The sequence below is a fragment of the Ursus maritimus genome, unplaced genomic scaffold, assembly GCF_017311325.1.
Source record: "Ursus maritimus isolate PB19 unplaced genomic scaffold, ASM1731132v1 scaffold_14, whole genome shotgun sequence".
NCBI classification, from domain to species: Eukaryota; Metazoa; Chordata; class Mammalia; order Carnivora; family Ursidae; genus Ursus; species Ursus maritimus.
This window is the reverse complement of record NW_024423786.1, coordinates 32,521,234-32,542,648: the sequence shown is the minus strand read 5'-3', so window position 1 is coordinate 32,542,648 and position 21,415 is coordinate 32,521,234. Positions and strand designations below refer to the sequence as shown.

General features: G+C 37.4%; 1 protein-coding gene across 5 annotated transcripts in view; it reads right to left on the bottom strand.

Annotated features, from left to right (window-relative positions):
* Positions 1–21,415, bottom strand: part of DENND6A (DENN domain containing 6A) — a 56,142-nt gene that overhangs the window by 10,509 nt on the left and 24,218 nt on the right. For all 5 annotated transcript variants that reach the window (XM_040628649.1, XM_040628651.1, XM_040628650.1 and 2 more), the window contains 5 exons: positions 20,562–20,624; positions 19,549–19,604; positions 10,632–10,754; positions 10,007–10,102; positions 7,546–7,640 (listed from right to left, as the gene is read on the bottom strand). In XM_040628649.1, coding sequence (XP_040484583.1) covers positions 7,546–7,640; positions 10,007–10,102; positions 10,632–10,754; positions 19,549–19,604; positions 20,562–20,624 — 433 coding nt within the window. The remainder of the gene's footprint in view (positions 1–7,545; positions 7,641–10,006; positions 10,103–10,631; positions 10,755–19,548; positions 19,605–20,561; positions 20,625–21,415) is intronic.

The window sequence follows — 21,415 nt, the reverse complement described above, 5'->3', positions numbered from 1 at the left end:
ATTCACTGTGCAAAAAAGAACCAAGTATCAGAAGGGAGAAGAGTTCGGCAGTAGGTTTCACATATTCTTTATATTCAATAAGTTCTGGGTAATAATGAAGATACGCTGCAACCATGTCTGTCTTTTTAAAAACGGAAAGGACAAAAATAAACCCATGCAGCTATTTTCACTCACACAATTCCCCTCTGATTTACTGGACCTCATCAGGTGTAAGATGCATACTGATCTCTAACCCTAGTCATCATCATTCTTACACTGTAGTATGAATAGATATAAAGAAAATAATCATGAAGATACATTGCCTATTACAAGAAAAAAATTTTAATGAATATTTGTCAGATGGCTTTAAAAAAAAAAAAACAAGTGTCTGCAATGAACCCAAGTCCCATCATTACAGATATTTATTTTAATTAAAAATACTTATTCAGGAGAGCCCGGGTGGCTCAGTTGGGTTGAACATCTGCCTACAGTTCAGGTCATGGTCCCAGGGTCCTGGGATCGAGCCCCAGGACAGACTCCCTGCTTAGCGGGGAAGCTGCATCTCCCTTTCCCTCTGCTGCTCTTCCTCTGCTGCTCCCCCTGCTTGTGCTCTCTCCAACCCCCTCAAAAAAATAAATAAAATCTTTAAAAAAATACTTATTCAATGTCTGTTATGTACAATGCACGTTAGAGAGGGATTTAACATTACTAAATTAATATTCATCACTACTGCACCTCTGTATATGGACATTAGAATCTTCCACATTAGGCCAAATATTTTGGTGAAATCACCAAACCCAATTTCTAGTCAGAAAGTATCAGTTAATAATTTGATCCAATATACACTAATAGAATGTTTCGCTTTGAGGAATATGGTTAAATACCATCATCTTAACATTACATTTCTCCATTTAATAGAATTTGGGTTAACTAAAACTAGGTACAATCCAGAAGAAATAATCCTTTTATATCAGGAGGAATGATCCCTCCTGGGTTCAAATTAAATGTATGTTTCTGGTAAAGTTATGAATCTATTTTGCTGTGCCTTCCCTGCTGGTCCTGCAGAAGATACTGTTTCTGCAGTTTTACTGACTCTCTCAGACAGTCCTGAATTTTCAAAAACAGAATCCTAAGAAGGGATGTTGTGTTTCATAACTTGTGCAGCATATGCAGTGGTCCTGGCCTTGAGATCAGTGGGCAGAAAAATGCCCCAAGATATATACCCAACACTCATAAATTAAAAGATAAATGGATTTTCATGAATATGAAGCCAAAAGCAGAGGCAATAAAAGAAAATACAGATAAACTGGACTTTATCAAAACTTAAAACTTTTGTGCATGGAAAGACACTATCAATGAGAGAATAACAAGACAACTCATGGAATGGGAGGAAATATTTATAAAGCATTTATCTGATAAGGGATTGGAATCCAGAATACATAAAGAACTCTTACATCTCAACAATAACAAAACAACCTGATTAAAAGACAGGTAAAGGACTTGGAAAGATAATTCTCCAAAGAAGTTATTCAGATGGCCAATAAACACAAGGAAAGAAGCTCAACATTACTAATCATTAGGGAAATGCAAATCCAAATCACAATAAGATACCACGTCACACCCATTAGAAGGGCTACCATCAAAAAAACACTAAAAAATAAGTGTTGGCAAGGATGTGGAGAAATTGATACCCTCGTGCACTGTTGGTGGGAATGGAAAATAAAAACAGTATGGCAGTTCCTCAAAAAATTAAACACAAATGGCTACATGGTCCAGCAATCCCCTTCAAAAGAAGTGAAAGCAGGGACTCAAAGAGGTACCTGTATACCCATGTTCACAGAACTATTATTTGCAATAGCTCAAAGGTGTAAACAACCCAAGTGTCCACTGACAAATAAATGGATAAATAAAATGTGGTACATGCATACAACGGCATATTATTAAGTCTTAAAAAGGAAGGAAATTCTGACATGTTACAACATGAATGAGCCTTGAGGACATTATGCTAAGCAAAATAAGCCAGTCACAAAAGGACAAGTAAAGTAGAATTCCACTTATATGAAATACCTGAGTAGTCAAATTCATATTGACAGGTAGTAGATAGTTGCTAAGGGCTGGGGCGGGGTGAGTGGAGAAAGAAGTGGATGGGAAGTTATTGTTTAACGGGTAAAGAGTTTCAATTTTGCAAGATGAAAAGAGCACCGAGTGGATGGTGGTGATTATAGTGCAACAATGTGAATGCACTTAATGCCACTGAACTGTACATTTAAAAAATGGCTAAGATGGTAAATTTCATGTTATGTGCGTTTTACCGCAATTTTTTAAAAAGATTTTATTTTATTTAATTGTCAGAGACAGAGCACATGCAGTGGGGAGCAGCAGGCAGAGAGAGAAGCAGACTCCCCACCAAGCAGGGAGCCTGATGTAGGACTTGATGCCAGGACCCTAGGATCATGCCCTGAGCCGAAGGCAGATGCTCAACCGACTGAGCCACACAGGCGCCCCACTATATTTTTTTTTTAAAAAGGAATGAACTTCTTTTGCATGATACAACATAAATGAACCTTGAAAACAGTGAGATACGCCAGACACCAAAGGGCAAATATTACATGATTCCACTTACATGAAATATGTAGAAGAGTCAACTTTATAGAAACAGAAATTAGAACAGAAGTTACCAGGGACTGGGGGGGTGCAATAATTGGGGAGCTATTGTTTAATGGGTTTTGGATTTGGGTGAACTAATTCCAAATTCTTCTGTTTGGGATGACGAAGAAGTTCCAGAACTGCATAGTGATGATGGTTGCACCTTATGAATATAGTCAATGCCACTATGTTATTTTTTTTAACTTTTCATTTAAAATTCTATTTAATTAACATATAGTGTATTATTATTTCCAGTGGTAGAATTTAGTGATTCGTCAATTGCATATAACACCCAGTACTCACTACATCAAGTGCCCTCCTTAACGCCCATCACCCAGTTACCCCATCTCTCCACCCACCACCCCCTGGATGAACTAAATCCAAATCCTTCTGTTTGGGATTATGAAGAAGTTCTGGAAATGGACAGTAGGGACGGTTGCACATTATGAATATACTTAATGCCACTGTATTATTTTTAAGTGAATTAGGTACTTAAAACTAGTTAAAATGGTAAATTTCAGGTTATGTACATTTTACCACAGTAAAAACAACTTTTAAGATAAGTGGGGAAAAGTATCATAAACACACTAAACTTAATGAAATTTTGCACTTCTGTTAAGAATTGTGCTCACATAAGACCTGCCAGTCCCAGAAACAGTCAGACACTAAAGTCTTGCCCCAAATCATCAAATCACCCCTGGTGCCTTTGTTCACAACATATTTTCTCCATCAACTGAACAAAGACCAAACTGAAGACACTAACAACCTCTAGCATTCACTCCTCAGTGACCACTAAGAATCTATAAAGCATAATGTTTCCATAGAGCACTTTCCAGCAGAAAAAATGATACCTGATGAAGTGGTCCAAATAAGCTGGTGATGGAAATAATCAGAGAGAACACAGCAGCTTGTCTCTAAAGTAGCTGCTTAAAATAAGGTCTAATTAATATTCAATATCTGCCCTTATCCCCACTTTGAAAAAGCAATTCAAGAATTGTCCCCTCCCCTCCCTTGGTCCTAGGCCTTACTTTTAAATGGTAACTTCACTTGCTTGAAGAGGCTTCTCAGAGTACAAGAATATTAGCTAGCAAGACATTACAAGAAAAGAAACTACAGACTGACATCCTTCATGGATACAGATGCAAAAATGCTCAACAAAAAATAATAGCAAATCAAATCTAGCAACATATAAAAAGGATTATATACCATGGCCAAATGGGATTTATCCAAGGAATATAAGGTAGGTTTAACATCCCAAATCCAATTACTATGCCATATTAATAATGGACAAAAACCACATGACAATCTCCATAGACACAGAAAAAACATTTAACAAAATTCAACACCAATTCATGATAATCCTTCTCAAAAACTAGAAATAGAAAGGCACTTCCTCAATCTAATGAATGACATCTATGAAAAACCTGTATCTAATAACATCATAATTAGACTTGTATATTGAAAACCACAAGGTCACCTGGGTGGCTCAGTCGGTTAAGCATCTGCCTTCGGCTCAGGTCCTGATCCCAGGATCTTGGGAACGAGCCCCGCAATCAGCTCCCTCTCCCTCTGCTGCTCCCCCTGCTTGTACTCTCTCACTCTCTCTCAAATAAAAGAACAAACACCTTTAAAAAGAAAACTACAAAGCATTGCTGAGAAAAATTAAAGAAGACCTAAACAGAAGACATCTCAAGTTCCTGGATTAGAAGACACCAAAAAAACCCCCAAATTTACCGCATATTAAAACAATCCTTATCAACATCCCAGCTAGCTGCTGCAGAAATTAACAAAGTGATCCTAAAATGTATATGGAAATGCAAAACACCCAAAATAGCCAAAACAATTTTGGAAAAGGACAATATTAGAAGACTTACACTTCCTGATTTCAAAACTTACTATAAACCTACAGTAATCAAGACATTGCATTAGTATTGATTTTCCACAGAGGTACCAATGAAATTCAATAGAAAAAAAGATAGTCTTCAACAAATAGTGCTAAGGCAACTGAACAGTAACATACAAAAAAGATTGTTTTGGACCCTTAACCCACAAAAAATAACTGAAGTGATTCATAGACCTAAATGTAGGTGCCAACATAATAAAACTTTTAGGAGAAAATCTTTGTGACCCTGGGTTAGGCAATGAGTTCTTAGATACAATATCAAAAGGCTAATCTGTAAAAGAAAAAAAAAAAAACTGATAAACTAGACTTCATCAAAATTAAGCACATTTTTGTAGATATCAGAAGTGAGGGGTGAAGGGCGGGGGAAATGGATGAAAGTGGTCAAAAGGAACAAACTTTTAGTTATAAGATAAATTAAGTACTAGGGATATAATGCAGATACTTGATGACAACCTGATGACTATAGTTAACACTGCTGTATACTATTGTATTTGAAAACTGTTAAGAGAGTAAATCCTAAAAGTTCTCATCACAAGGAAACATTATTTTCCTGTTATTTTTCTGGTATCTGTATGAGGTGATAGATACTAACTAAACTTACTATCATTTCACAATATATGTAAGTCCATTGTGCTGTACACCCTAAACTTACAGTGCTGTTTGTCAAGTATATCTCAGTTAAACTTGGGAGAAAAAAACACTTTTGCACTTCAAAAGATACCATTAAGAACAAAAAAAGAAACCAAATACTGTGAGAAAATATTTGTGAATCATATATCTAAAAACAGACTTGTATCCAAAATACATAAAGATCTCTTACAACGAAATAGTAAGACAAGTAACCTAACTAAAAATTGGCAAAAGATTTCAATCAACATTTCATCCGAGAAGATCTATGAGCAACTAACAAGTAGATGAAAAGATGCTCAACATCATAATTCACTAGGGCAAAGCAAATGAAAACCACTACTTCAAACCCACTAAACGGCTATAATGAAAAACACGGACAGTATCAAATGCTGGCGGCAGGGATGTGAAGAAATAGGAACCCTCATAGACTGCTGGTAAGAATGTAAAATGAGGGGCGCCTGGCTGGCTCAGTCAGAAGAGTGTGCAACTCTTGATCTCGGGGTATGGGTTCAAGCCCCATGCTAGGTATAGAGAATATTATATTAAGTGAAATAAGCCAGTCAGGGAAAGATATCATGTGATTTCACTCATATGTGGAATTTAAGAAACAAAACAAATGAGCATGGGGGAGGAAAAAAGAGAGAGGCAAACCAAGAAACAGACTCTTAACTACAGAGAACCAATTAATGGTCACCAGAGAGGGGGTGGTGAAATAGGTGATGGGGAAGAGGGAGTGCACTTGTGATGAGCACTGGGTGATGTATAGAAGTGCTGAATCACTCTACTGTACACCTGAAACTAGTAGTACACTGTATCTTAACTAACTGAAATTTAAATAAAAACTTAAAAACAAATAAATAAAGTTCAAAAAAAATTTTTTTAATGTAAAAATGGTGGGCCACTTTTGAAAACAGTTTGGCACTTTCTTATAAACATACTACTTTACCAATGATTTCATGCAAAAGTTCCTCTACTTAAAGCCGCAACAAAGGCCTTTTTCATTGGAAAAAGATAATAAACAGTAGTCAACTACATTACAATTAATCAAATAGTCTAGATTAATAGGACAAAACCATGACAATAAATGTCAATATTAAATTAAGATTTTAAAAACTGTTTCTTATCTTCTCATAGCTAAGACTCTGGTGACTGCTGTGTTCTAAATTATCATTAAATCCGAGAGGACACAGTGAAATGGCAGGTGACTATGACACTTACAGAATGCCATGAGTCAGGAACCGTTTAATCTCTCAGCAGACAAAGAATTTGAGGCTTAAAGAGGCTGTTCTGCCTAAGAACACAGAGACATGACAGCCAAGGTGAAGCTATTTGCTCTTTCCTCTATTTCTTAAGGCTTCTAAGGATTTGGGTATAAGATTGAGTCTAATGTTTGTAAATAATTTGATTTAAACTGTTATTGCTTGGGGTGCCTGGGTGGCTCAGTTGGTTGAACGTCAGCCTTTGGCTCTGGAGTCCTGGGATCAAGACCCACATTGGACTCCCTGTCTCCCTCTGCCCCTCACCCTGCCCATGCTCTCTCTCTCGCTCTCTTTCTCAAATAAATAAATAAATAAATAAAATCTTTAAAAAAAATTGTTATTGCTTGAGTCTAACATATCTATCTAGATTTATGTATATACCAGGAAGGGTATCTCATAAATTATTAAATAATATTTGAAATATACCTGTGTATACCAAAAGAAGTCTTTAAAAGTAACACATCACAAAGTTATTTAAAAATATTTTCAGCATCTCAAGTCTTACTATTTCAGTAGAAAATTCAGGAACGTGCAGTGAGGAATGTCAGAGATACCATTAAATCGTCATCTAAGTTAACAAAACTTCCAACCTCTGAATTAATCTACTAATTTAAAAACATTTATTAAATAGTTACTATGAGAAAAATACTATTTATCTTTTCCTCAAGGAAAGCCTAACCTTTGACCACTTCCTTAATCAATACCACTGCCACAGAAATGTACAATACTTGTTTTGAGACCTAGCAGAGAATTTTGTGCCAAACTGAGTAATTCCAACTTCTACAAGGTTTTATTCAAGCAGTGTTGGACATCCCTGTTTAATCGGGCTTATCCATATACAAAAAGTTGCTCAAAATTTTGAGGTTTCATTGTGTTATAATTCATTCTGTGTTTACAACACTAGAAGTGCATTTTTTGATAGAAGGACATGATGGGTTACACATATAAGAATCTGTATATTTTAGTGGGAAGTTAGGCTCTTCTCCAAAAGCCCTTATTCAGATTGCCTCCAAAAAGGTTACCATCAACATAATTAAAAAGTAATCAAGAGATGAAAACAAAGGGGAAGAAATGAACCTTCTCAGCCAACTCACATACTAAAAACAGAACAATGAATTTATACTTTACCTGCAGGTTTAAGGTCTCCTATTCGAATAATGTGTGGCCAGTGCTGGAGTGTTTTCGCAAAAAAAGGGTTGGTTACTCCTAATATGACTGAAGGCCTACATAAAAACAAAACAGAAACAAAGTGAGGAAAAGACAAATGTTCCAGTGAAGAACAGTTTATAATTTCTTTAGACTGAACAATAGATTATCTTTCCCTTCACTCAATGTGTTAATGTATCAACTATATGCCAGGCACCACGTTTAGCACTAGGCATGTAAAGATGAAAAGAACGGTCTTTTCAAAAGTATACAGAAAGAAAGGCATACATACCCGATTACAATGCCAAAATTAGGAAACAGAGAAGGTGACATAAAACATACGATAATTACAAAGGAGAAACTATGTCTACCAAGGGATTTAAAGAAAGCTTCACCAGGGGTGCCTAGGTGGCTCAGTCGGTTAAGTATCTGACTCTTCATTTCAGCTCAGGTCATGATCTTGGGGTCGAGACTAAGCCCCATGTAGGGCTCTGCACTCAGCAGGGAGTCTGCTTGAAGATTACCCTCTCCCTCTGCCCCTCCTCAACTTGCATGTGCACACATACTCTCTCTCTCCCTAAAATAAATAAATAAACTCTAAAAGCAAAGAAAAAAACAAAGACAGCTTCACCAAAGAGATGACATTTGCACAAAGATATGAAAGATGAATAGAAGTCCTTTGGCAAGCGGATAAGGGAGGTAAAGGTGATGCAGGAGAACAAATAGTACGAGCAAAGCAAAGAAGTGAGATTGTGAAGTGCTTGAAGAACTACAAAGAGCTCAGCATTCCTACAGCAAAAAGCAAGAGGGATGAAGAGTCAGAAATGAAAATAGATGGGCAGATGCTGGCCAGATTATTAAGTGCCAAGTTAATATGCTAAGAAGTTTAAAAACCTTGTAGGCAAATGGAAGGTACTAGAGAACCAAGTGGAAGGATGCCACATGAATGAGAATGTAGGAAGATCACTCTAGGGGGAATTTGGAAGATGCCCTACAAAGAGCGGAAGGGGTTTGGGAAAAAGCAATAACAGATATGACAAAGACTGGAGACAGTAAGACTGGGAAGAGACTTTTGGAAAGCAGATAACAAATGTCATTATGAGAGAGATTTTATGGTGTTGACTTGACAGAATTTGGGAAAACCTGATGTGGGACATGTTAAGAAGGAGAAATTTATGACAATTTAGATTTTTGATAACTAAGTAAAAAGTAGTACCATTCATGAAAAGAAGCATGGGTTAAGGGAAGAAAACAAGGAAACAGAAAGAATTCAGTTTGTATACATTTAGTTTCAGGTGCCATTAAGATGTCCAGGTGGTAAAGCAGTAAAAACCAACAACAAAACCCTGGACATATAGGTCTGCATCTTGCAAAGATCTGGGCTAGGCAGATAAATTTCAGTCATCAGTAAATGGGTCTTAACAGAGGCTGTGGGTACAGATAAGATTGTTCAGAAAGAATTATCAGTCTGAAATCAGATCCCAGAACACAGGACTGAAGAACACCAACATTTAAGGTGCTGGCACAGACAGGCCTCTCTGCACCAGAGACTGAGATGCATCACCAGACAGCCAGATGAGAGTGGCATCAAGGATTAAAATGCTTTCAAGCTCAGGCACCCGGTGGCTCAGTCAGTCAAGTGTCTGCCTTCAGCTCAGGTCATGATCCCCCTTTCTGGAATTGAGTCCCGCATCAGGCTCCCTGCTCAACGGGGATTGTGCTTCTCCTGTTGCCCCTCCTGCCACTGATGGGTTTTCTCTCTCTCTCAAAAATAAATAAATAAAATCTTTTTAAAAATGCTTTCAAGCTCAATAGCTTAAATGCTGTAAGAAAGGAAGGCAGGGAAAACAGGGCAATAATGCGCCTATGGGGTCAGGCAAGGAGAGGGTCTTGATGACTCTGGCCAAAAATGACTTCATTGGAAATGGAGAAATCAAGCTGCAACGGACTGGGAAGCAACCAGAAAACCAAGAAGTAGAGACAGTAAATGGAGATTTGTTGTTGTTGTTGTTGTTATCCTAGAATTTTAGCTCTGAAAAAAAGGTGAGCAATACAGCAGGAGCTAAAAGGGAAAGGGTAAGATAATTTTTTCCCCTTTGACATATTGGGAAGAAATTTCATGTTTCCATGACAATTCAATGAAGAGGAAGAAGGAAAAGTTACAGAGCAACAAGAGATAACTGATGCTATAAGAGGCCCTGAAGTAAGGCAAGAAAACAGAACTCAAAGTATAGTCGGATGGCTATTAATGACAATACAGCTTCCATTGATAAATAAAATCATTAAAAAAAATCAGATTGACAATTGAAATGCAGAAGTATTACAAGCAGCTCCTCAAACCTTCCTTTATAAAATCAAGATACCAGTAAGTTCAAGGTTTAATTTTGCATAATTTGGTTATACAGATAATACTTGGTCAATAAAAGTTATTTTGTTTACTCACGGGGCTTGAGTACGAGTAGTATATTCTTTGAATTCACTGTCATGAATAGTGAAATAAGGTCGGAAGTCACTGAAGTACTTTAATGGAGAAATACAGCTGCGGAGCAAGAAGAACATTTAAAACAAAGGATACAAAAAATCAAAGGCCCTACTCAATAACTATAAAACATCAATACACACAGTATACCCACAATGGGATAATTTATTTATTTATTTTCAGTAAACAACAAACTCATTTTAGGAAACCAGAAAAACAAGTGGAAATGCATAATAATGTGGAATGGTGTATTGAAAGAACACTGGACTTGGGGCAGAAGATGGGGTGAAGTTCTAGCACTCTAATTTCCTAGTTGTATGTCTTTTATGAGACACTGACCATTCATGCAACTAATATTTGTCAGATGCCAACTTTGTTTAAGTGAATGAATATTTGTTGCTCAGAAAAACCAAAACACGGTTCCAGCCTGCATGGAGCCTGAATTAATTTTCTCATCCATGAAACAGTACTATAATGAGCACAGCCTTCTTACAAGGAAGGGGGTTGTGTGGATCAATGCAATGTGTGCACAAACATATCAGATGGAAAAACAGGGCAACTATCACCATCAGGAACCAAATATACTCACTTAACAAGTGCCAGTACAGTCTCTGAGGACTCTGATGGTGATGGTGCCATGACCACGAGGGGCTCCCCCAACAGGACCAGCTCCCAAAGCATCTGACTATGAAGGAAAACTGGGCAGAAACACCTGAAAGGTATTTATACAGTAGAACTGTTATTTATCCAACTCTGTTTTTTTAAGTTTTTAATTATTCTAAAAACTTCATACCGATATAAAGCCTTCCAGCTATTTGTATCTCATTGTGACATACAAATTCATTTAGAACATGGTGATGCATAAGTCCCTTTTATCCACATAAAAACATACCAATTTGACTCATTCCAATTTCCAGAAAATTAAATGCAATATACTGACACATAAAAAATGGCTAACATATAATAAAACCATAAAATAATTATTAAAATTTACCATATGGTAGACCTATTTCATCAATATTGCTTTCTTACATTTGAATTTCTATTCTAAATATTTTGAAGAAAACAAGAAAAATTAATTTTCCAGAGGATGTTTACTGGATGTACTTAATTTAAAAGCTAATGCTTTCAGGGCACCTGGGTGGCTCAATCAGTTAAGTGTCTGACTTTGGCTCAGGTCATGATCTCAGGGTCCTGGGATCAAGCCCCACATCGGGCTCCCTGCTCAGTGGGGAATCTGCTTCTCCCTCTCTCACTGCCCCTTCCCCTGCTCATGCTCTCTTTCAAATAAATAAAATCTTTAAAAAAATAACAAATAAAAGCTAATGCTTTCAATATTAAAAAATGACGAAAACAAATCACAAGGGGGAGATATAATGCCAAACAACAGAATGATTCTTGGCAGAGCCTTCCCTTACAGAAATGCTCCATATTTTTATAGTAGCCCTGGAATTAGGTGGAAGCCTATCAGGACACAAGTCTGGTACATTACTTAGCCTCAAACATTTGGTAACATACTTATTTAGTAATTTCCTTCTGTTAGGGTAACGATTATTCCTAGATTAGAGAATATCTTCTTAAAAAATCATAACCAATCTATCTAGTTGAAAACATATACACACACAAGAAAGAGAAAGGAAAGAAGGAAGGAAGGAAGGAAGGAAGGAAGGAAGGAAGGAAGGAAGGAAGGAAGGGACACTTAAGTACAAAAATATAAAACAGATTTGTCAAATGGAAATTAGGGAAAGTTAATTTTAACTATTCAAAAGCAAGAAAACAAATGTGAAGGAAGTGCAAGAAAAAAAAAAACCCAAACAGTTCAAGGATAAGCCCAAGGAGCTCTTCCTCCTCTTTCCTTCCTAAACAAGTCAATCCTAAAGCAGAACACGGTGCATGGTAGGCATCTCTGCCAGAAGGGAAAGAAGACATGTTGGCTCAGAGAGGGGTGGGAGGGCCTGTGTGAGACATCCACGTGGAGGAGCTGCCTTCCTGGGGGGCTGCTGGAACCCAAATGTGGTGAAGAAATGTACATGTGTAGAGGTGATCTGGTTTGGGGTGACAGAGGCCAAGAAGTATGAGAGGCCTGGAGGGGCAGCCTGGTGTGGAGTGTCAGAACCAGCGTGTGTTGAAGCTGTCTGTGGTGCGACAGAAGAGCAGGGGAGGTAGGGTGTTCGCATGGAGATGGCCTGGAAAGAGGTGTAGGAGCACAGTAGGGTAAGGAGGGCGTTCCTGTGGGGGTTAGTCTAGCATTGGGAACCAGAGCACAAGCAAGGTGAGGATGGCATCCATATGGAGAGAGGGCCTAATGTACAATATAGAAACCTAAATGGGGTAGGAGAGTAACCACATGGGGGTCAATCTAGCATGGAGTGGAGCCTGAGAAGGTTAATGAAGGTATCCATGAAGGACAGCTGGGTATGGAGTGTCAAAGCCCAAAAGGAGTAAGAAAGTCATCTGCACAGAGGAAAGGGTTTAAGCAGAGATGAAGACTGGTTATTAACAGGAACTGATCAAATTAATTAATTAATTAAGGATAATGGGAGGTAGTTTCTCAGAAAGGGAAAAGAAATACAAATATAGCAAGGGAGAAAACTAAAATGAACCCTGTCTTGTAGGACTGGAATTGGGGGTAGTGGTATAACTTTATAGTTTTTTATATGGATATAGAAATAAATATATATGCAAAAATGTATATATATTGTATACGAGTATGTATGCATGCATCCCTTTACAAACATGTATATATTCCCTAGCTCTGTCCACAGAGAAGGCCTAAAATCAATGATATCCCAATAGCAATGAGCACAACTAGTACCCAGATCTTGGCTTCTGAATCCTATTCTCCACTAAAAAAAAAAGTCAAGGCTTTTTGGAGAAATGGCTGATTCCAGAGCTAGGAAAGGAAAAATATAAGATAATCTTGGAACCCAAGAGAACTGAAAACATATGTCCATACGAAGGCTTATATACAAATTTTCATAGTAGCATTACACATACTAGCTAAAAACTAAAAACTATCTGAATGTCCTTCAGTGAATTAATGGATAAACAAAATGTGGTATATCCACACAATGGAACATCGTAAAATGAAGTAATGATTCATGCTACCGCATGTATAAACCATGAAAATGATATGCTAAGTGAAAGAAAGTAGACACAAATAGTCACATATTTTATGATTCTATTTATATGGTATGGCCAGAATAGGCAAATCTATAGAGGCAGAAAGTAGATAAGTGATTCCCCGGGGCTGGGGAGGAAAGAGGAAATGGGGAATAACTGCCACTAGGAATAGGGTTACTTTTTGAAGTCATTAAATGTTTTAGAACTAGAGAGTAGTGATCCACAACTTTGTGAATATAGTAAAAACCACTGAACTGTATATTTTGAAAGAGTGAACATTGTGGTATGTGAATTATATATCAATTTTTTTAATTAAAAAAGAAAAGATAAGCCTGGAACATCTTATACAAGGAGGCAAGGAAGTATTTAAAGAATGACAAGAATATGTCAAAAAAAAAAAAAAAAAAACAGAAGCCAACTTGAAGTGAGACAACTCTCATTGGCCAAACTGGGGACAACTGAAACATCAAATGAGAATAATGGACTTTAATAACCTGTTGCATAAAAAAGGAAACCAACAGTCCACATAAATGTACACAGTACGATGTTTTAAAATATTACTACAAATTCTCTGACACTTCCTTTAAAACATGGAGCCTAATTCTCCCCCCCTTAGCTGTGGGCTAGATTAATGGCTTACATGTAATGAACAGAATAAGGATAGTGTGCAACTTTGTAGGTTGGGTTGTAAGACACATTGGCTTTAGCCTTCTCTCAGATCACCTCTGAATACTGTGGAAACATTCAAGCTGCCCTATGGACAGGTCCACATGGCTAGAAACGAGGCCTCCTGCTAATCGCCACAAGGAACTGTGACCTCCAGCCAGCAGCCAAGTAAGCCAGCCTTTTAGGGAACAGATTCTCCAGCCCTAGTCAAGACCCTCATGTCCCACTTGTCCCACTGACTAAAACCCTGGCTGAAATCTTGACTGTAACTTCGTAAGAGATCTAGAGCTAGAGCCATCTACCTAAGCCGTTCCTAGATTCCTAACCCTCAGAAACTGTGTGAATATTTGTTCTTTCAAGCCTCAAAGTATTGGGGTAATTAATTACACAGCAATAAATACATCATATACATTGCTTTAAAGTGCCTCCCCACAAAATACTTAATTACAAAAGGAAAATGAGTAGTTTATCATCGAGAAGCTTGGAAAATACCACAAGGTGAACATCATTAGTAACAAGGCAAGCTACCCCCCAGCCAAAGACACAGAGCTCAAATCTAATCTTGAGTAAATCCCAAACACACCTAAACTGAGGGGATTTCCTGCAAAATAACTGTCCTGTAATCCACAAGAAGCTCAGTGTGTGAAAGGAAGACTGAGGATCTATTCCATATTGAAGGAGAAAGACTGAAGAAGCATGACAAGTAAGTGCAACAGATAATTCTAAACTAGACAATATTGTGACAACTGGTGACATCTGAATTAAACGGTATTAATTTATCAATGTTAATTTCCCAATTTTGATGACTGCATTGTGTCTTTATTTATAGGACACAGACACTAAAGTATTCAGAGATGATGAGACATCAGGTATCCAACTATCAAGTGGTACAAGGAAGTTTTCTGTACAATACTTACTACTTTTCTGTAAATTAGTGATTGTCTCAAATTTTTATATATATAATTACATGTATTATGCATACATACACACATACACATATATATGTACATAAACTTCTGAAACAATCACAGATTTACAGAAAAGTGGCTAGTGTGTGTAAGTATATATTTAATAGTGGGGCGTCCTTAAGGCAGTAAAGCTGCAAATTACTTTTTCTCACAAGTACTGTAATATATAATCAGTAAGGGCACAAACAGACACCAAGTACAGTTACAAGAGAAAGTATTCTCTGAAACCCCTATATTACTTTAGAAATATCTGTTACAAAAAGTAGTTTTATTGGGGAGGTAAGTATTCAATATTCAAGAAAGGAACCCTATCTCCAGCTCTAACTTTAGTAAATATTGGTGGTAGGCATCTAACTAACTGCAGTATAAAATTACTAAAATGAGGGCCTGTAGGGAAATTACAGGGCATTTTTAGCACTATTTTCATATCCCCATTTTGGAGTTCCATGCTTTATGCTAAGTCCCACTGCTGCCCCTCAAAAGTCATCCCCTGGAAAAAATTAGAAACTTACTCCAAATAAATAGATGAATAAATAAATACATACATATATAAATAGATAACTAGACAAGTAAATAACTAGGTAAATAAAGGTTTCAAACTTTTCCAGGAAGACATAGCATGTTGTTATAATCTTAAAAGCTAAAGGAAACTAACATGTATCAATGAGTATCAGAAACACATTTTATGTAGTAATAGACTTTTACAGTCTTTGAAACAAAACACCCATAGCTGTTATCTACTCTGCCAATGGGGTAGAAAGCCAAGATGGCTTCATTCTCAAGACGGAGGCAAGGAGGAACATGACGACCGTAACTGATATGCCTCTTGCTGTATGAGGAACCAACAGCAAGTGTCATCAGGTAAAACGTCCTTGATTCTAGGCAAAAGAATGTGTTTCTTTCAACAGAAAACTGTCCCTCAATGGTAAGCCCAACTTAAAAACTGAATGAGAAGACTATGTGATCAAGAGAGCTGACACCGAAGTCAGGGTCCATAGACTAATGGTAGCTTAACGAGACTTGACCTGGTACAACGAGGGAGACAAGCCTCTACACTCAACTGCATTTCTGCATTCAGCTTCAAACATCTTTCCAGGCCTCAGTCCTTTGCTCTCAACTCATTGTTGGTATAAAAATATCACCTTCAGGGGCACCTGGGTAGCACAGTCGTTAAGCATCTGCCTTCGGCTCAGGGCGTGATCCTGGCGTTATGGGATTGAGCCCCACATCAGGCTCCTCTGCTGGGAGCCTGCTTCTTCCTATCCCACTCCCCCTGTGTGTGTTCCCTATCTGGCTGGCTGTCTCTCTGTCAAATAAATAAATAAAATCTTTAAAATAAAAAAAAAATCACCTTCAATGTAAGTGATAAACATTTAAACTTTTATTCACATGAAAAAACATACAGTGTAAGCTCTCCACACACAAAATGAAGAGTGCTGTCACTCATCTGAGCGTCAGATATTAAATGCTCGGCACAGAACTATCTGTGTGAGCCTACTATTGTTCGACTTTCAGTTTCTTCTCCTGAGCAACAAGAATGAAAAAAACAACAAACTCACTTGTTCTACTTTTTTAAAGATTTTATTTATTTGAGAGAGAGAGAGAGCACGTGCGAGAGTGAGGGGGAGGGGCAGAGGGAGAAGGAGAGAGAGAATCTCAAGCAGACTCCTAGCTGAGTGCGGAGCGGGACATGGGGCTCAATCTCATGACTCTGACTGAGATCATGACCTGAGCGGGAGCCATCCAGGGGGCCCTCACTTGTTCTACTTTAAAAGCAAGAACATGTCATTCATAATCAGGAGAAAAGACACATGGTAATAAAAAGTGTTAGTGGTAGGAATAATTAATTACCACAAAAGCAAAGATAACTGATAATAAACTGAAAAGCATTATATTTGCACCCAGCAGTTCCAAAGAAAACATGTCTAGTAATCAAATTCTATATTAACTTACGCATATTCTTTAATTTATTTCTAAATGTACGAAGTATCAAAAGTATAAATAGTAGGGGCGCCTGGGTGGCTCAGATGGTTAAAGGGATCAACTCTTGGTTTTGGCTCAGGTCATGATCTCAGGGTCCTGAGATTGAGCCCTATGTGGGGCTCCATGACACTCATGGAGCTGGCTTAAGATTCTCTCTCTCAAGATATTCACAAATGACACTACAGATAAAAGACTGGTATCCAAGATTTACAAAGACTTCTCAAACTCAATACACGAGAAACATAATCAAATCAAAACTGGGCAGAAGATACGAACAGACACTTTTCCAATGAAGACATACAAATGGCTAACAGACACATGGAAAAAATGTTCAAGATCATTAGCCATCAGGGAAATTCAAATCAAAACCACCTTGAGATACCACCTTACACCAGTTAGAATGGCAAAAATGGACAAGGCAAGAAACAACAAATGTTGGAGAGGATGTGGAGAAAGGGGATCCCTCTTACACTGTTGGTGGGAATGCAAGTTGGTACAGCCACTTTGGAAAACAGTGTGGAGGTCCCTTAAAAAGTTAAAAATAGAGCTACCCTATGATCCAGCAATTACACTACTGGGTATTTACCCCAAAGACACAGACATAGTGAAGAGAAGGGCCATATGCACCCCAATGTTCATAGCAGCATTGTCCACATAGCTAAACTGTGGAAGGAGCCGAGTGCCCCTCAACAGATGACTGGATTAAGAAGATGTGGTCCATACATACAATGGAGTATTACTCAGCCATCAGAAAGAACAATTACCCAACATTTGCAGCAACATGGACGGGACTGGAGGAGATTATGCTACGTGAAATAAGTCAAGCAGAGAAAGACAATTATCATATGGTTTCACTCATTTATGGAACATAAGAAAGAGCAGGGAGATCAGTAGGAGAAGGAAGGGAAAAATGAAGGGGGGTAAACAGAAGGGGGAATGAACCACGAGAGACTATGGACTCTGGGAAACAAACTGAGGGCTTCAGAGGGGAGGAGGGTGGGGGGTTGGGATAGGCTGGTGATGGGTATTAAGGAGGGCACGTATTGCATGGTGCACTGGGTGTTATATACAAATAATGAATCATGGAACAGTACATCAAAAACTAAGGATGTACTGTATGGTGACTAACATAACATAATAAAAAATTATTATAAAAAAAAAAAGATTCTCTCTCTCACCCTGCCCCATCCCACCCACTTGCATGCAGGTACTTTCCCTCTAAAAAAAAAAAAAAGTATAAATAGTATGCATCCTTCTTAGCATATTTTTCCTGTGATAACTATTCATTTATTTGGGGGACCTCCCCCTTTTCATTCTAAGAATGCTACAATATCTAATTTTTAAAAGAAACTCAATTTGTTTTTAAGTAAGATTTATAATTTTTAAGTTAAGATTTATAATTTATATATAGTAAAATTCACACTTAACAAAGATCTAGAACATTTCCAACACTCCAAAATTTCCCCTCATTCCCTTTGTAGTTGATTTCCCTCCCACCCTCAGGCAACTATTGACCTGATGTCTGCCCCTTTTCCAGAATATCATATAAAGGGAGTCATTCAGTAAGTAGCCCTTTAAAATCTGGCTCTTTTCACTAAACATAACGCTTCTAAGTCACCTATATTGCAGACTGTATCAATAGTGCACTTTTTTTTAAATTGCTAAGTAGTATTCCATGCACATGCATGAATCACAATTTGTTTATCCATTTACCAGTTTACGGACATTTGCATTGTTTCCAGTTTTAGGCTGCTATGAATAGAGATGCTATAAACATATGCATACAGGTCTTTGTGTGGATATGTACTTTCATAATTATTGGAGTAAATTCCTAGAAGGGGGATTACTGGGCTGTACTAGGGCCAAGTGTATAAAACAAATCAAGCATATAAAACAAATCACTCTTTGAAGCAATATCCCATGCAGCTTAAAGGTCACACATATCCAAAATTCTACACACACAAAAATCAAACCAAAAAACCCATTCTAAGTTTCACATGACTCCCAATTGCATGTATTACTATTTAATAACTGCTCGGCAACAGCAGTGGTTTCTCAAGCTGGTTTACACATCAGAACCACCTAGGAGCTGAACTTGGGCACCAGTCCAGAGATTTCTACACAGCTGCTCTGGGTAAGGCACAGGCATTGGTACGTTTTCCTTTTCTTTTTTTATGTGCTAGGTTTTCTCTCCTCTTTTTTATTTTGCATTTTGAAAAGTTTCATACATGCAGAAAAATAAAGACAATAGTGTAAGAACCCCCATTTATATATCATCTAGAGTTAACAATATTTTACATTTTTACTTCATTAATTTTTTTCTTACTGAAGTATTTTAAGAGTCTTAGTTTCTACCAACTGAGCTAGCCGGGCACTTCTTATCAAAGTATTTTAAAATAAAATACAAGCCTCATAACATTTCATCTCAAAATACTTAAAAATGCATCTCTAAAAAGTAAGTCCATTTTCTTACGTGATTACAATACCATTCTCACACCAAACCAAACAAAAAATAATTTGTTTCTACCAGGTAATACCCAATCCATATCCAAATTTCCCTGTCAAAGCTCATAATATACAGTCAGGGATGAACCACTGATTTATAATATGTGAAACATATTGACTATTTTCTTCCAGTTTTTTTCCCTCCTTTTTTTTCTTCCAGTTTTTTCCACATTTAAGAACATTAATTTCCTAAAGAAATTTAAAATAATATTTAAAATAATATCACAAAGTAAAACAGAAAAAGCAGTTAATAAAATTTACCTGAAAAGATCCACCTCATGAACAGTAGGTAAAATAACAGATATATGCGTGTCTGCCTGAGATAAAAAAGAAAAAATACAGAAGATGTCATTAAAATTTACAGAAATTGATTTTTTAAATATCTATCTTGTATCAATAAGCTTTGTCACCCTATCTTTTAAGATTCTCTTCCTCCAGAAGCAGCCACAAAGAAAATGGGTCTTACCCATCAACCCTAACGTAGTAGAAGGTCAAGGATGACAGATATCTTGGATAAAGCAATAACCCCATAGTCAGATGTTAGACTAATTCACAACTGCATGAAATACTACCGTAATATAACAGGCAAAATTAGTTTTCCTACTGCTTTCCATTTTAATTCAATTTAAACAATGGGAGTGCTAATACACCAGTTAAAACATTTCAAATAAAAACTTCAACCCCACCCCCATGAACAGATGTAGCTCTGGGAGAAATGAAAGACAACCATAACTACAGAATCCTTTTGACTGAGCTTCCTACAAACAAAAGTCTGCTGACTACTCTCCTAAGAAGATAAGAGGTTTTATGTATTTTCCCCTAGTCCTCACAATTACAGTATAAATTGAGTTCTCTAGTGTCTGCCACATAACAAGAAAAACAATCTGAGAAACATTAGAAAGTTTATTATCAATTCATTACAAAAGTATTTAATGGGGTATTTCAGTAATATTCAGAAATACACCATAAACGACAAGGAACTCTGCATTTGCTAGTTTAAGAATTCGGTTCAAGGGGCGCCTGGGTGGCACAGCGGTTAAGCGTCTGCCTTCGGCTCAGGGCGTGATCCCGGCGTTATGGGATCGAGCCCCACATCAGGCTCCTCCGCTGTGAGCCTGCTTCTTCTTCTCCCACTCCCCCTGCTTGTGTTCCCTCTCTCGCTGGCTGTCTCTATCTCTGTCGAATAAATAAACAAAATCTTTAAAAAAAAAAAAAAAAGAATTCGGTTCAAGAGACTATGTATGCTGGATGATTCTACCACAGTATCACACTACCTGCTGAGTTAACTGCGCTATTTGAGTTGTCCCAGGCTTGTCATGACATGTGGGAATCCGTACCTTAAAGAGAAAGAAAAGAAATTAACTTTGGCTACAAAAGAATGTCCTTTATAGAATTTCTGAGTCCCATTACAATGAGGAATCAAAAACACTCTTAACACTAAAAAAGTACACTCAGCAATGCCTAAAAAGCCATAAAAACAAAGTCTTTACATGAGATTTAAAAACTACGGTCTTATTTATCTTTAGTCACAGCAGAAGGTAAGGGAACCAAGGTCTCCACATTCCCACACACATGGAAATCACTAACCCACTGAGAAGCAAATGTGCTGGAAAACAGAAAAAGGGCATCAGCTTCATACTGTTTCCTGTTTATTGTTCCAATCTTTGCTTCATTAATATACACACACCCAAACACACCCTCTCAAGCTTGCCAAACTATGGGATAAATCTAACAGGAAACCATGAGAACTCTCAACACAGAGCCACGAGTACTACTTTAGAAGATCTCCCAGAGGAAGAAACAGAACACATCCTACAGAAATGAGTACATCTAAAAACAGAGCATTGCCAAAAATAAGTCCAGCTTGAAAATGAATTGCAAAAGCACTTAGGGAACATTCATACAAAGCCTGCGAGCAAAATGTTAATTCATAAGAAAAGAAAAGAGAAGATAAGAAAAGGAATGGAAAAGGAAAGGAGAAGTGAATAGAGCACAATACCCTGGGATGGACATGTTTGGTCTGTCATTGCACATGAAGATCATTTAAACCTAAGACATGTGGGAATCCGTACCTTAAAGAGAACCAATGGCTCTCCTAATTTCTTTTAATTTTTACTAATTCATACTC